This window comes from Pseudorasbora parva, chromosome 7 (genome assembly GCF_024679245.1).
Source record: "Pseudorasbora parva isolate DD20220531a chromosome 7, ASM2467924v1, whole genome shotgun sequence".
NCBI lineage: Eukaryota > Metazoa > Chordata > Actinopteri > Cypriniformes > Gobionidae > Pseudorasbora > Pseudorasbora parva.
In genome coordinates, this window is record NC_090178.1 from 36,671,696 (window position 1) to 36,686,944 (window position 15,249).

The 15,249-nt window shown below is 40.8% G+C and overlaps 1 protein-coding gene across 3 annotated transcripts in view; it reads right to left on the bottom strand.

Moving 5' to 3' along the window:
• The window catches only part of grb10b (growth factor receptor-bound protein 10b), a 148,362-nt gene that overhangs the window by 23,485 nt on the left and 109,628 nt on the right, over positions 1-15,249 (bottom strand). For all 3 annotated transcript variants that reach the window (XM_067449217.1, XM_067449215.1, XM_067449216.1), the window contains exon 6: positions 1,064-1,220. In XM_067449217.1, the coding sequence (XP_067305318.1) occupies positions 1,064-1,220 (157 nt within the window). The remainder of the gene's footprint in view (positions 1-1,063; positions 1,221-15,249) is intronic.

Sequence of the window (15,249 nt, forward strand, 5' to 3'; positions counted from 1 at the left end):
AAGAAAACTATTTGTTTGCCAAACAAAACCAATAGTTGGGATGGAAAACGGAATCCTGTCCAGACCACATACTCGGGTGGCTGAACTTTCTGTACGACTTGTTGCCCTGGGCTGACTTTAGTTCTACTAGCAAACCCTTACGTTCAAGCCACAGGTTATTCGAGGTAACCAATTAAAACACAGCATGAGTTGGCCTAGAGATTTGCCCACAACCTCCACTCTGACAGCAACCTTTAACGTCAAAAACCCACTGAGCATGCTTAAGTTTAAAGAGCTAAGAGCAAAACTGTTGGGTCGCAGGTCCGTTCTGATATGGTCATAGACAGCAAGGGAAAAAAACGATGCTAACTACAAATAATCGAATGCAATTACTAAAATGCCAAAAAATTCCCATCAAAGTCTATGGTATTTAGGAACAAATTCATCAGTCACTTGCTAGAAACCAACATACATATGGTGGCATGCCCTCATTCTGAAAAAATAAAAAAACAGAACTATGCAAGGTCATAGAAAATAAGATTAAAACTACTTTCCATATGGTTTAAAATGCAATGCTTGCCATGATGCATTCTGTGCTGTGCATTTTTTTACTAGTGATAGAATGAAGCGTCTCGGTTACATATGTAACCCTCGTTTCCTGAAGGAGGGAACGGAGACATACGTCGGAACTGACCGACTGAAAGGGAACCATCTTGTATGATTAAAGCATAAAACACAAGACACACTACACATGACAACTACACATGTAGCACCGTGATCGACTAAAGTACCAAAACCAGTACCAGCTCTACTCTTGGGCAACCTAACTTCCTGTTATGTCTCTCTGTGAGACGGGATTTCCCCCCGGCGACTGTTAATCAATTACTCTCAGCCCAAGGACATAAAAGGATGAATCAAGGAAGTCTGTCTTCTTCTCTAACATGGTCATCATTGATTTCAACTCCAGCACAAAAGACCCTGTAATTACTGCATCTAAAGTGGTTGACACACACACAGACACATTAAAACGGCTCTATAAATTCACCCGCTCCCCTCTAGCCTAGAAAACTAGCAAGCCAGTTACCGAGTCCCAGGGATGGATGATGCTCCACAAGCGCCCAACTGTTATCGTCCACACAATGGTTTTTATAGACGAGAAACTGGCACAGGTCTCGCGCCGTCATGTCGGCTGGGATCTCCACCACCTTTCCCATCCCGTCCTCGCTGAAGATTTTTATGATCTGAAATAGATGCAAAAATCAGATATTACTTAGATATGATGTTGAGAAAGAACAAAAAAGCATTTCTAGTTTGGAAAAACACATCTACACATGGGTCAATTTTACTGCGTCACACGACAGGGCCCCAACGGAAATAAAACAAACATTACATAGTGCTACACAACAACATTTTAGTTGACATTAGGATACTGTATCTTTACGCAAAAAAAGAGAATATCTGAAACTCTTCTAAGGCTTTGACCCAGAGTGTAAATCTAGGTCTTTTCACATCCAAATCCCATATCTAGACTGCATCCCTGCTAATACGAATAGGAAAAAGCTAAAGAGAAATGTTTAATTTGAAATAGTTTGGCGCTCGACACTGAATGAGCCCCGTGTCATTGTTTCCCCTTCATCGCTCGCATACTAGCTTTTCTCGAAAATTCTCTATTCCTATTTGCAATGTCAATCATCCATTCTGAGATCTTTCATACAGTCACTCACCAAGCATAAATCCGTTACGCCAACCTTTACAGCTTTTCCACCACATTTACTCTGGCGAATTCCATAATTCACTTAAATGTGAATGTAACAGTTCCCGTCACACTCTATTTTAGATTTTCCGTTTCATTCTACAGGTTCTATTTTTCACCCATCTACAGATGGACACCAACTCCCAAGACTCTTTCAGTCGCCTAGGGGGAGAGGGATTCTGAAGTACTCCAGAGGAGCTGTGCGTTTGGGGCTCAGGAGAAATCTTACCTCCCCAGGCCTGAGCAGGCAACAGTCTGGAGAACACGATGGCATTTTCCCCAGCAGCCTGTGTCCTCCTCCACACACTGAGAGACGAACCCGCTCCCCGAATGTCTCCACAACTCCACAAGAGAGAAAAAAGGACCAAAAAAAGGGGAGAAAGCGGTTCCGATGTTTCGCAGATGCTTCTTCCTGTCAGACGCTCAGCGTATCCTACCTGTCACAATCTCCCTCCTTCTCTTTCTCTCTCTGTCTAGCTTTGGCGCAGGACAGAGCATGCAGATGGCACTGTTTCCAGCTTGGCAGACAACTTGCCTCTGTTCCCTTCACAAAGGGTTACAGCCACAGGCTTTTAGGTAGTGAATCAAACCACACTTCCCTAACCAATCATAGAGCTAGCTCAAGCTGATGTAATCATTCCCACACAGACACAGACGCACACACACACTCACACACCCCTCACACACACCAACAGACGCACATACACAGACGCGCAGTCATACGCACGTACAGCCTTAACTTTTCTTCCCCCCCCCCCTTCTACATAGCTTCAGTTTCTTTTTGCTCTTGAAAGGAGAGCGGCTCATTTTTAGCAGCTAGTTTGTTTCCTCTGAAGTGGAGATGGCGATAGGACCGGACAGAGAAAAGCTTCTCGGCTGTCTAAACCTTAACTTTCTGGAGTCTTGAACGAGTCTCATGTGAGGACTTGTTGAAAGTTTTTCTTACTTTCAAAAGCCCAGCTTTGAAGTTGGTAGTTTGAAGCCAGAATTTTCTCTCACGACAGGGCAAGACTCATTACAGCTGAAATGAAACAAATGCCAGCACTTGAGACGCCGCTCACTGCCTTCCCCCCAGCCAAACTTTATGCCAACATTCCTCCGCTAAAGCCGAGGGGGGAAAAAAAACGAAAAGCAAACCCCAGCGGTTTCATTGGTGACCCCTGAATCCACACACACACATACACACACACCTAAACACACGCGCAAACAAGGAAAGAAGTCAGATGCAAACTTTCAGACAGCTAATTCAACAGAAGACGGATACAAAGAGACTACGCCCCACCCATTTCTTTGGAAATGAACTGAGTTTTTCTCTTTAATGAACCCAGAGTTTCATCTCAAGGCTTCATCTCTCTCGGTTTTGACACTTGCATGCATATCTGCTTGGCGGCCCCAGCTAAAATTAACTTTATGTGACCACAGGAAACCGGACAGAAAGGATGACTCAATCCTTTTCAATCCCTTAGGAGACTATTTCAGTTATGGGGGTTGGGAGGAAGGGAGAGAGCGAGAGGAAGTCGGGGATAGAGGGCTGGAGGGAGTACTGGAAACAGTCCAGAAGAAAGAGTCAGTAGGGGTGGTAACATAAAAGGTATGCAAACTCTACAGTGCTCCAGCTGGCTTGACTGCTCCTCCTCTTCTCCTCCTCCTTCTCCTCTATTTCACTCATCACTCTACCATTTAGGCAGTCAGCGGGGACAAGACTGGGTCACATATGCCCGCACACTATCTCAGCTGCAGCCATGTCATGCAATGTACAGTGTGTCCATCATTACCCTACTGACCCATATTGCCACTTATATTGATATAAAAGTTTCTATTATCTTCTAGAAGTATTTCTTTTATTCTTTTTGTCAGGGGCATATCATTAGGACTTAACTTTATAACTGCGCATTACTTTTAGAACTGTCTGCATTCGTCCCCCCACATTTTCAGACATCATTACGTTTTAAGACTTTTATTTTCCATTTTAAACTGAAGGAAGGTCAAGCTGATCCTTTTTATACTTTTCCTACACCCCTGATCATGGCAGTCCTTTAATTGGTGGGGCCTGGGATAACATTTTTGTGAGTTGGCCGCCTCAACCCCATGAGTCCACTAAACCATAGAGGTCGATCCCTCGCCCTGGTGATGACCCTGCCCCTGATAGTAGTAGAATTTGAGAGCTAAAGCAAAGGACATGATTTTCTGTGGATAACAAGCAACTTTGATCTGTCCCTTAAGCAAAGCTATTGCATGACACTTGTCATATAGAAAAGTCATATGGACTGCTTCCATGATGCCTTTGTGTGTGCCTTGACTGAACACACTTTTGTTGTTTGGGAAAAGAACAGCTTGAACATTAGAAAATAAAAAAAGGAAACAATGTCAGATGGGACTGGAATTTAAGATGAATTAATAATGATCTAATTGAAAGGTCATTGAAAAAAATTGTATAAACTATTCCTTTATGTGTCTGGGCACATTTCAGGCTACATATCTGACAAGTGTTTGTTTCCAAAATGGGCTAAAACAACACAGCAACTTTTTCCATTGCAAATCTGGAAGTCATTGGTATCTTTCAGAGCCCAGAAAAGACTCCACAGCATAGCTTATTTACTAAGAAAAACAACGTCTAGTTAACAGTCAGATTGCTATGAGCAAATGATTGCATTAGTCTTAAGATGTCTCGAGTCTCTCCCAAAATAGACATATTAAGTTACATAACACAATTATTATTGTCACGCAGCAGCCTTTTTCCCAACAGTGTCATGAAAAAAATTCATGCCTTCAGGTTGTTCATTCATTAGTAAGTCACAAGTAAATTATCGTACAAGATTTCAACAGAATTTGAATTACCGAAATCAACAAATATTACCACGCCTAGTTTTCCGGTCAGTGATTACAGGAAAGGAATAGTGTTAACGTTTAGTTCCAGGCTAAGACCCACATTTCCTGTCTTTCCTCTTTCCTGTTTTCCAGTACGCTCATGTTTCTGATTCACACAGGCTGAATAGACAACTGTTTTAAATTGGTCAAATGGGAGAATGCTATGTAAAATGGAAGATCTAAGTGAAAATACTTGAACAGCGAAATACTGGCTTAACATTATGACGTTGAGTTTTCCGTCATCATTTCGTAATACCGGCCCTAACTATGTGCATTTATAGTTCTCTGTGTAAGGGAAACAGAGATACTGTCTGGTGATTTTACCGTGGATACAGTTACAAAGGGTGGAAAGATCACGTCTTGCTCCTTGTTACGAAGAAAGAAAAAAAAGAAAAGGGAAAAAAAGGAGAAAAGGGAGTAAATACCAGTTCCACTGCACAGTATTTTTTTCAGAATTACTTGTTCTCCATTCCAGTTTTGAGATGTTTGGACTTGTGCGCACAAGATACAGACATAATAGTTATAATGGGTCATACCCATTATGTATCTACTAATATATTGAATAGATTAATAAATCTAAATTCTCTTTATAACTTTTGTAACCAGTATGGTCTAGAGCTGACGTGTGCAAAGCTTGATGAAGGTCTGACTTACGGCCTAAAAAAAAAAAGAATTAATTTTTTTACTATTGTTCAGGCTTTAGAAGAAATTGGAATTTGGATTTTGTCTCACATGGTTGCAGAGCTATTAGCTAAAACACCTACCTAGCACTTTTCGTAGAATTTGGTAAATACATTCATTTTCAAAAGACGTACAAACTTTCTACAACCCCAAATCAGAAAAAGTTGGGACAGTTTGGAAAACGTAGTGATTTCTAAATTTACTTTGACTTGTATTTCATTGCAGACAATATGAACACAAAATATATCATGTTTTGTCTGGTCAACTTCATGTCATTTGTAAATATGCATCCTTTCCTGTCATTCAGACCGGCAAAACATTTCAAAAAAAGTTGGGACAGGAGCAATTTAGGGCTAGTAATGAGTTAAAAGGGTTAAATAATGATGTGATTTGAAACAGGTGATGTCAACAGGTGATTGAAAATATGATTTGGTACAAAAGCAGCATCCAAGAAAGATCTAATCCTTTAGGAGCAAAGATGGGCAGAGGATCGCCAGTTTGCCAACAAATACGTGAGAAAATTATTGAAATGTTTAAAAACAATGTTCCTCAAAGAAAGATAGGAAGAGATTTGGATATTTCACATTCAACAGTGCATACCATAATTACAAGATTCAAGGAATCTGGAGGAATTTCAGTGCGTAAAGGACAAGGCCGCAAGCCTAAGCTGAACAGCCGTGATCTCTGATCCCTCAGGCGGCACTGCATCAAGAATCGTCATTCATCTATAAGCGATATCACCACATGGGCTCAGGACTACTTTGGCAAACCTTTGTCAAGTACCACAATACGTAGTTACATCCACAAATGCCAGTTAAAACTGTACTGTGCCAAAAGGAAGCCTTATGTTAACAGTGTCCAGAAGCGCCGTCAACTTCTCTGGGCTTGGAGGCATCTGGGATGGACCATCACACAGTGGAAATGTGTACTGTGGTCAGATGAATCAGTATTTCAGGTATTTTTTGGGAGGAATGGACGCCGTGCGCTCCGGACCAAAGAAGAAAAGGATCATCCAGACTGTTACCAGCAACAAGTCCAAAAGCCAGGGTCTGTCATGGTATGGGGTTGTGTCAGTGCCCTTGGCAAAGGTAACTTGCACTTCTGTGAAGGCACCATTAATGCTGAAAAGTACATAGAGATTTTGGAGCATAATATGCTGCCTTCAAGAAGATATCTTTTCCAGGGACGTCCATGCATATTTCAACAAGACAATGCAAAACCACATTCTGCACACATTACAAAGTCCTGGCTGCGGAGGAAGAGGGTACGGGTACTTGACTGGCCTGCCTGCAGTCCCGACCTGTCTCCAATAGAGAATGTGTGGCGCATTTTGAAGCGCAAAATGCGACAACGAAGACCCCGTACTGTTGCCCACCTTAAGACTTGTTTGCAGGAAAAATGGGACAAAATTACACCTGAAACACTTCATCACTTGGTGTCTTCAGTCCCTAAACGTCTTTTAAGTGTTGTGAAAAGGAATGGCAACATTACAAAGTGGTAAATGCTTTACTGTCCCAACTTTTTTTGAAATGTGTTGCAGGTCTGAATGACAGGAAAGGATGCATATTTACAAATGACATGAAGTTGACCCGACAAAACATGAAATATTTTGTGTTCATATTGTCTGTAATGAAATACAAGTCAAAGTAATTTTAGAAATCACTTCTTTTTTTTATAATTTGCACATTCCATACTGTCCCAACTTTTTCTGATTTGGGGTTGTACTTTGATGTTAGAAAGTGGCTCAGTGGTTCATGTAGGTTGTCTACAAACCGAAAGTTTGTTGGTTCAATCCCCGGTTTCACCTGACCAAGTGTCGAGGTGTCCTTGAGCAAGACACCTAACCCCAGCTGCTCCTGACGAGCTGGATGGCGCCTTACATGGCTGAAACCGGCGTCGGTGTATGAATGGGTGAATGTGAGGCAAAAATTTAAAGCGCTTTGGATGGCCATAGGGTCTGTTAAAAGCGCTATATAAATGCAGTCCATGTTATGAGCAGCTGAAATGTTTGGCTTGATTGGCTGCTGGCAGACTTTTATTTTTAAGCATACAAGTCATATTAGAGAATGAATGAATGAATGAATGAATGAATGAATGAATGAATGAATGAATGAATGAATGAATGAATGAATGAATGAATGAATGAACGAACGAATGAATGAATGAGGCATTATGTACTGATGTACACCCAAAGCGCTTTACACTTATGACAGGGGTCTCTCCTCAACCACCACCAGTGGGCAGCTCCACTTGGATGATGCGACGGCAGCCACAGTACAATGCTGCCAGTGCGCTCACCACACACCAGCGAAAGGTGGAGAGGAGAGAGGGTGATAGAGCCAATTCAGTGGATGCAGATTATTAGGAGGCCATGATTGGTATGGGCCAATCGAGGGAATTTGGCCAGGACACCGGGGTTACATCCCTACTCTTTACGAGAAGTGCCATGGGATTTTTAATGACCACAGAGAGTCAGGACCTCGGTTTAATGTCTCATCCAATGGAAGGTACTCTTTCACAGTACAATGTCCCCTTTACTATACTGGGGTGTCAGGACCCACACAGACCACAGGGTGAGCGCCTCACTAACACACCTCTACCAGCAGATACCTAGTTTTCCCAGTTGGTCTTTCATCCAGATACTGACCAGGCTCAGCCCTGCTTAGCTTCAGTGGGAAACCAGTCTTGAGCTACAGGGTAATATGGCTGCTGAATACATTAGAATGTCCACCAAAGAAGATGCATACCATTTTTCAACTTTCTGGATCATACAGCTGCGAAGTTGTAATGTTATTTATTTATTTATTTTTGTAGCACTCCCTATTGGTGTAATTTTACAAAACTTGGTGTGCATCCTCAGAATATCCTGATGCCAATTTTTGTGATGATTGGACCAACTACCTACCCAGAAAAAAAATGTTTTTTAGTTTTATAGGTTTTTAGGTAAATTTCTATGCGCTACGTAGATTTTGTAGGGCTTGAATAAAGGACTCAGGGGTATTTTTTCTCGTCCTCAGGGTTGCAAAATTATGCTTGGACCCCTAATAATTATTCTGTGACACACATACACTACTGTACATTATGTGCACTTTGCTATCTAAAAGTTCACAGAGCTTAAAGTGCCATGGTAGGTTATACAGTACAATGGTGCAATACATGTTAAAAGCTGCATTTCATTTATTTTCATTTTCTTCTAAACAACTAGATGGCACAAAAACTCAAGCAGAACTTTTCTGAATCAGACCATTTTTTGTGCATGTGTGTGTGTGTGTGTGTGTGTGTGTGTGCGTGCGTGCGTCCGTGCGTGTGTGTGTGTGTGTAATTTTGGCTGATTCTTGACATGATTGTGCAACAATTTTGGTCTAAGTTGATCTATTTTTTTAAAAAAATATATACATGTTAAAGATTTATGTTGCATATGAGAATCATTAAAGTTACCTAATATATTTTGAGACAAAGATCTTGTTCATTATTTTCAGTTGCGTTAAAAGTAAGTAAATAAACAGTTTTTCAATAACTGTAATTTGTATTTGGGGTAAAAAGCAGTTGCTTCTGTATTTTGTATTTTATTTAAATGAACAAATGTTAATGACAATGTATTTATTAAATAAAAGTAATTTTTTTGCTCACAAAATGTGTCGCTCCATCAATGTTCAATAAATGCTCAATAAATACACTATTTGGCCAAAAGTATTGGGGCACCCCTCCAAATCACTGAATTCAGGTGTTCCAGTCACTTCCATGGCAACAGGTGTATAAAATCATGCACCTTGGCATGCAGACTGCTTCTACAAACATTGGTGAAAGAAAAGGTCGCTCTCAGGAGTTCAGTGAATTCAAGTGTCATACCGTGATAGGTTGCACAATGAAAAGTCCATTTGTGAAATCTCAATACTAAACATTCCACGTTCAACTGTTAGTGGTATTATAATAAAGTGAAAGCATTTGGCAACAACAGCAACTCAGCCACGAAGTGGTAGGCTATGTAAAATCACAGATGGCCACATACTGAGGCGCACAGTGCGCAAAGTCGCCAGCTTTCTACACAGTCAATAGCTACAGACCTCCAAACTTCATGTGGCCTTCAGATTAGCTCAAGAACAGTGCATAGAGAGCTTCATGGAATGGGTTTCCATGGCCAAGCCGCTGCATCTAAGCCTTACATCACCAAGTGCAATACAAAGCATCGGATGCAGTGGTGTAAAGCACGCCACCACTGGACTCTAGAGCAGAGGAGACGTGTTCTCTTAAGTGATGACTCAAGCTTATCTGTCTGGCAATCCGATAGAGGAGTCTGGGTTTGGCGGTTACCAGGACAACGGTTCTTGCCAGACTGCAAGTGTAAAGTTTGGTGGAGGAGGATTATGATGTGGGTTTGTTTTTCAGGCGTTAGGCTTGGCCTATTTGTTCTATTGAAAGGAACTTCCCAGAAGAGTCCAACAGGAGGACCTCAAAATGCCATTTTCATCACTGGTCCTGCGACTTTATAATCCTCCTCTGGCCTGGAAAATGATTGACTGTAAGTCATCCATTGAAAAGCATGACAGGTTTCCCATCCCTCCTCCCCTCCGGTTTAGAAGTGCTTTTTTAATGACCGGGTTTTTGTGTGTTGAGGGCTGAGGCTTGACTTTACCTCTAATGAGACCGTAAGACAAAACCAGAGCAAAAGCAATCAGAGGACTTTTTCTACACAACACTGGCAGTCGACCATGGGACTGTAGCCCCTTTATCACACCAGGCTGCCTGCCTGGGTAACTGCTGATTCATGAGTCAAGCATCAAATGTGCCTTGTTGTCTAATTATAGTGTAAAATGGGTTTAACAAATCCTGTCTTAATATATATTCATTAATGCTCCTTTTGTGGAAAAAAGAGCAACAAAGAGTAGGTGGATGATAACAGAGTGTGGCTCAATTGGGCTGACCAAATGAAGGATTTAAAGTGGTGATTTTGCCACAGAATTTTAGACTAATACTTTTATTTAACTACAGCAATCTTTACAAACAAGCAAATATGCAAAATTATTTGCAAAATTATATGCAAAATCTAAACTTGTATTGTTTAAATTCTTAATATTTTCGCCATATTTATCAGCCATTAATCTTGAATAGCACTGACACGTTTCAAACAAACTATAATGATGTCTTCTACCTATTGTGACAAAAACAGCGTTTTGGACTTGGACACTCCTATCAGATAACACAACTCCAAAAATTTTACTGCGACCATATGTTTAACCTAGAGCAAAAATAACCCATCACTGCCTTTTGGTTACAGTGCAGTCTCTGGTGGGACAAAAAGTGCTGAGCTTGCTTCACAGCTCTGACTGTCGTCTTAAAAACAGTATGGTTTCCATGAACCACAGAAACAAATTATCATCATCAAAACACCCCCACACAAAAGAAGGAGAGGATAGAATTAAAATATATAAAAAATAAAATAAAATAAAAATTCAAATATTGACATCAAGTCATATAATGTAATGACACTAACATAATGGCTTACAAACCAATACCAAAATTCTTAAATTCTATTATTTTTTTATGCTGAATTTATTTATTAATTAAAGTTTTTTTTTTTAAACTTTGTATTGGATAATTTAACTAATAATCTTTTTAACATTTTATAATTTTTATAAAATATGTTTTAACGTTTTATTTGTTATTTTTATGAAGTTGCCAGCCACTGCCATCATTTTTGATAATTTTCACAAAAATGTCATGGCCCCCAGAATATTTTGATGTATGAATATCTGAACATGCAATATGTCAAAAGAAAGAACAGAGCCTCTGTTTTTTCCCTCAAAGACTACAATGGCTTGTTTCTACTTTTTTTTTTTTTTTTGCCTGGTTTCGTCAGGAGATTCTGTACTCTTCCAGAAAATGCTTAATAGCCCCTCCCCCTACCATGGAAAGCTAGAAATAAATAATGGAATCTTCTGTCAATGGCAGGGAAAGAGTTAAACAGTATTTATTTGGTAAAAGGCTCTCTTTTTCATCTGGGCCAGAAAGTGGAGGAACAGAGGGGCAAATATAGATCACACGGACACTATCAGTGAGGATGAATCCCTGCTGTCCGATCCTTTGGCCCCTCATCTCGCTCTAAGCCACACACGTAGGCACTAACAATCCAGTCCTGAATAGACAGCCTCTTTAGCCTGTGGCATCCAACTGAGATCAAACTAAAGAAGAGCCAAATATTTCCCCAGTAGAAGCAGGGAGTTTAATTGTGTCCTTGGGCCGCTCAACAGCAGATCATTGTCTTTTTGGGGATGAAATCCCAGCACACAAAAAGAATGACATCATTACTTTTGATTTAACAGTCATTTCAGGGCAAGCAGCACTGTACCCATTCTTCCCATTCATGCCACCCAGACACTAACTCCTCCTCTCCATAACCAGAAGAAATAAAAGCCATTCTCTCAGATGGAAGAGATTCATTTCACAGTTAAAGGATTCACACAAAGATACTTTGATTGATGTGTGATGGAATCTAGATATGTTTGATGCGAGCTGGGTTGACTTCCACTAGCTCAACCTTTATCTGTCACATGGATTGTTACATGTGGGAGCTTAAAGTGGATATCTGCTGTCCTTTGTGAGTCTCCTACAAGAAAAATCACTTGACAAAGTCTTACACAAGAGCTCCAGTATCATTCGTAAATTGGAACTTGAACATGGTCAGACCCATTGGACAGTCTCACATTTTCCATAAAAATGTTTAATGTAAATAAATTGCTGAGTACTTTCCAGTAAACTTAAAAGTGCCCTAGAATGAAAAGTTGAATTAACCTTGCCATAGTGAAATAATAAGAGTTCAGTACATGGACATCACCTATGAGTCTCAAACACCATTGCCTCCTCCTTTATATGTAAATCTCGCTAATGAAAAACACCACAGAAAAATAAGTGATTCTCAACATAAGGCCAACCGTGAAGCAATCGTTGGGGATCATTTATATGTACGCCCCCAACATTTGCATAGTTCCAAAAATGTTCATTGTCAGGTGGAAGTGACGGAGCCAAATCTTCAGGACTGCAGGTAAACAAGCTTCACGCGAGGATAGCAAAAACGGCAGCTCTCATGGACACACGTCATGTTCCAGGCTGTGCAGGAGATGTGAGGACTTTTCTACCCATTCCACAGAAAAAATAGTCATGGTTGATGTTTATAATCGGATACCACAACAATTTAATTGAAGATAGTTCGTTTGTTCGGCCCATTTCAAGAAAGCTTTGCTCAGCGTCTTAAACTGAATAAAGTGGCAATTACAACTATATTCCTTCAAGCAGTATGTAGCGATTTATCCTCTTATTGACTGTTTAAACAATTTCTGATTGAATTGAACATTTCTTAGAGAGACAGCATTGTCTAGATAACGCAAGATGCTAGTACAGTAACAATAGGAAACACCAAGTTCCATACAACACTAAATAGTGTGTCTAATGACAAAGGTTAATATTATTTTGTATTACAAAATACAACCGGAGATACTTTGGTTACAGATCGTTCACTCGATCCTTCTAGCAAACCTCACCTTTTCCACCAAGTTATATTTATTTATTTATTTATTTTTTGAGAGAACTTAAGTATGTTTTTGCATGCTTGTATTTAAGAGTACATCACAGTCTAAAAGTCTAAAATCACTGGTTTTGGTTTGGGAAAGAAGAGCGTTCGTGCGGTTTTCAGATTTCAGTAATTTAATTCCTCCAAACAGAACTTTTCTGTGAAAAGAACACGTATACTATCCAGTGTTTTACCTAAACAGGTACAATCTGGCAACCATATCCACGCGGACTCTCTCTCTCTCGCGCGGATGATCTGAAAACACCAATAAACAAGCAGCTGTATTTGATCAATCTCCATTTGAGATGTTCAGCTTAAAGTGTCATTCAGTCGTCTGTGTTCAGGACTCACGAGCCGCTTTGCTGAACAACTGCAATGATGTGTGCTGTGAGCTGCTGAAATAAGCCAATCAGAGCAGAGCTCAATATTAATATTAATGACTTTTCCAAATAAGGCAAAAACAGAGCATTACATCCTATGGACAATTTATAGGGTTGTAATTGGACCTGTAAAACTGTTTACAATTTAACATAATTTTTCAACTCATTCTAGGGCACCTTTAATCCTTTCCAACTTTATTATTGTTTTATAACTTTAAAGGTAAAATGTAAAGTTTCTATATCAGTATTTACAACAAACAGAATTGCATTTCTTTCCCAACCAGGTTTCAAATACTTCCTGAAAGCTAAATGTACAGTTTATTGCTGCTTTTTACATTTATTGAAAGCAATAGTTAACCAAAAACTCATATGGCTTTCTTTCTTCTGCAGAACATGATGTGGGAGAACCAATTAAAATTGATGTTTTTTTTATTTTTGGTTAAAAAATTTAAAAAAAAAATAAAGACCTATATGGAAGGAAATTTTCACTATATAAATGCTTTTGCATCGGCTCGCAAAGCTTTTGAGTTACACCAAGAAACTTCATTTATCTGCTAAATGTCTTCTCACCATTTTTCCCCTCAAGAAATTTAGTTTGCTTACAAAACTTTTGAATTTTCTTGTAAAAGTATATGTTTCCCTGCGAAATGTTTCTGTTCCCATTCAGTTGGTCACTTCCGATGCCACGTCGGAGACAGACAAATAACAATATCATTGGCAATAGCCAATCTGCAATCGGTGCACGATGCAGATCCGGAGATGATGGCCATGCTTTCCTGGGCTGTCAAGAGAGTTGGGCTTGTGTGGAACCCTCTACCATGTCCCAAACCCTTGAGGTTGGATGATTGGTTTCTCGGGGGTGGCTCGTACTGGTTCTCAGCTCCCCACTCCGGTTCCTTTCTTTCTGGAGGTGCATGAGGAGCTGACTAGGTCCTGGGTGGCATATTTTACTGCCAGGAGCTGACCTAATAGCTCCTCCTCACTCACTACCCTCGATGGTGGACCTGCAAAGGGTTGCACAGGTTCACCCTACACAGGTTCCTCCCGTGGAACAGGCTGTGCAAATGAGCCCTAACTCCACTTCTAGGCGTAACCAGTGTCTTCCATCTTCAGCCTGTAGGTACTCATTCGATCTGATCAAAAAGGCAAATCAGGTTTGTGGAGCTGTTGCATCTGCCTTACATGCTATGGCATTGTTGCAAGCTCATCTGGCTCAGTCGCTGAATAGGGAACACAAGGGTGGTCACAATCCTGCAGTTCTGTAGAAACTGAGGACTGCAATGGAACTCGCGCTTTGTGCGACGAAAGTCACGCCGTGGTCGGTGGGTCATGCGACGTCCACTATGCTGGTCAAACCTATCCAGATTCTTCTGAGAAAGGAGACAGAAGGAGACCCTGTGGCACCCATGTCCATACCTCTGGAAAATGTCTGACTTCCAACCTATTCGTTGAGTGGTATTCTTCTGACCCCTGAAGATGTTCAATTGTGCCTGTGCTTTTCTTCCTGCAGCAAGGCTTGGAGCAAAGGCTGTCTCCCTCCACCTCAAAGTCTATGTTGCTATAATAACTGCTTATCATGACCATGTGGAAGGTAAATCGATTGGGAAGCATAACCTGGTCATCAGGTTTCTTAAGAGGGCGAGAGGGTTGAATCCTCCTCATACTCCCTCTATACCCTCTTGGGATCTTGCAGTGGTACTCCGAGCACATTAGAATGCCCAATTTAAGCCTCTGCAGTCAGCAGATCTAAAGATTCTGTCTTTGAAGACTTTGCTGCTGGCTGCACTGACCTCTATCAAAAGCGTAGGAGACCTGCAGGCATTTTCGGTCGACAAATCATGCCTACAGTTCAGGCTGGGTGACATGCATGTGGTACTGGATATGTGCCCATAGTTCCTAACACTCCCTTCAGGAACAAAGTAGAGAACCTACAAGCGCTGCCCCCGGAGAAGGCAGACCCAGCCCTGGCTTTACTCTGTCCTGTCCGCACTGTCTCCAAACAGATGATGCCCACCACTCATATC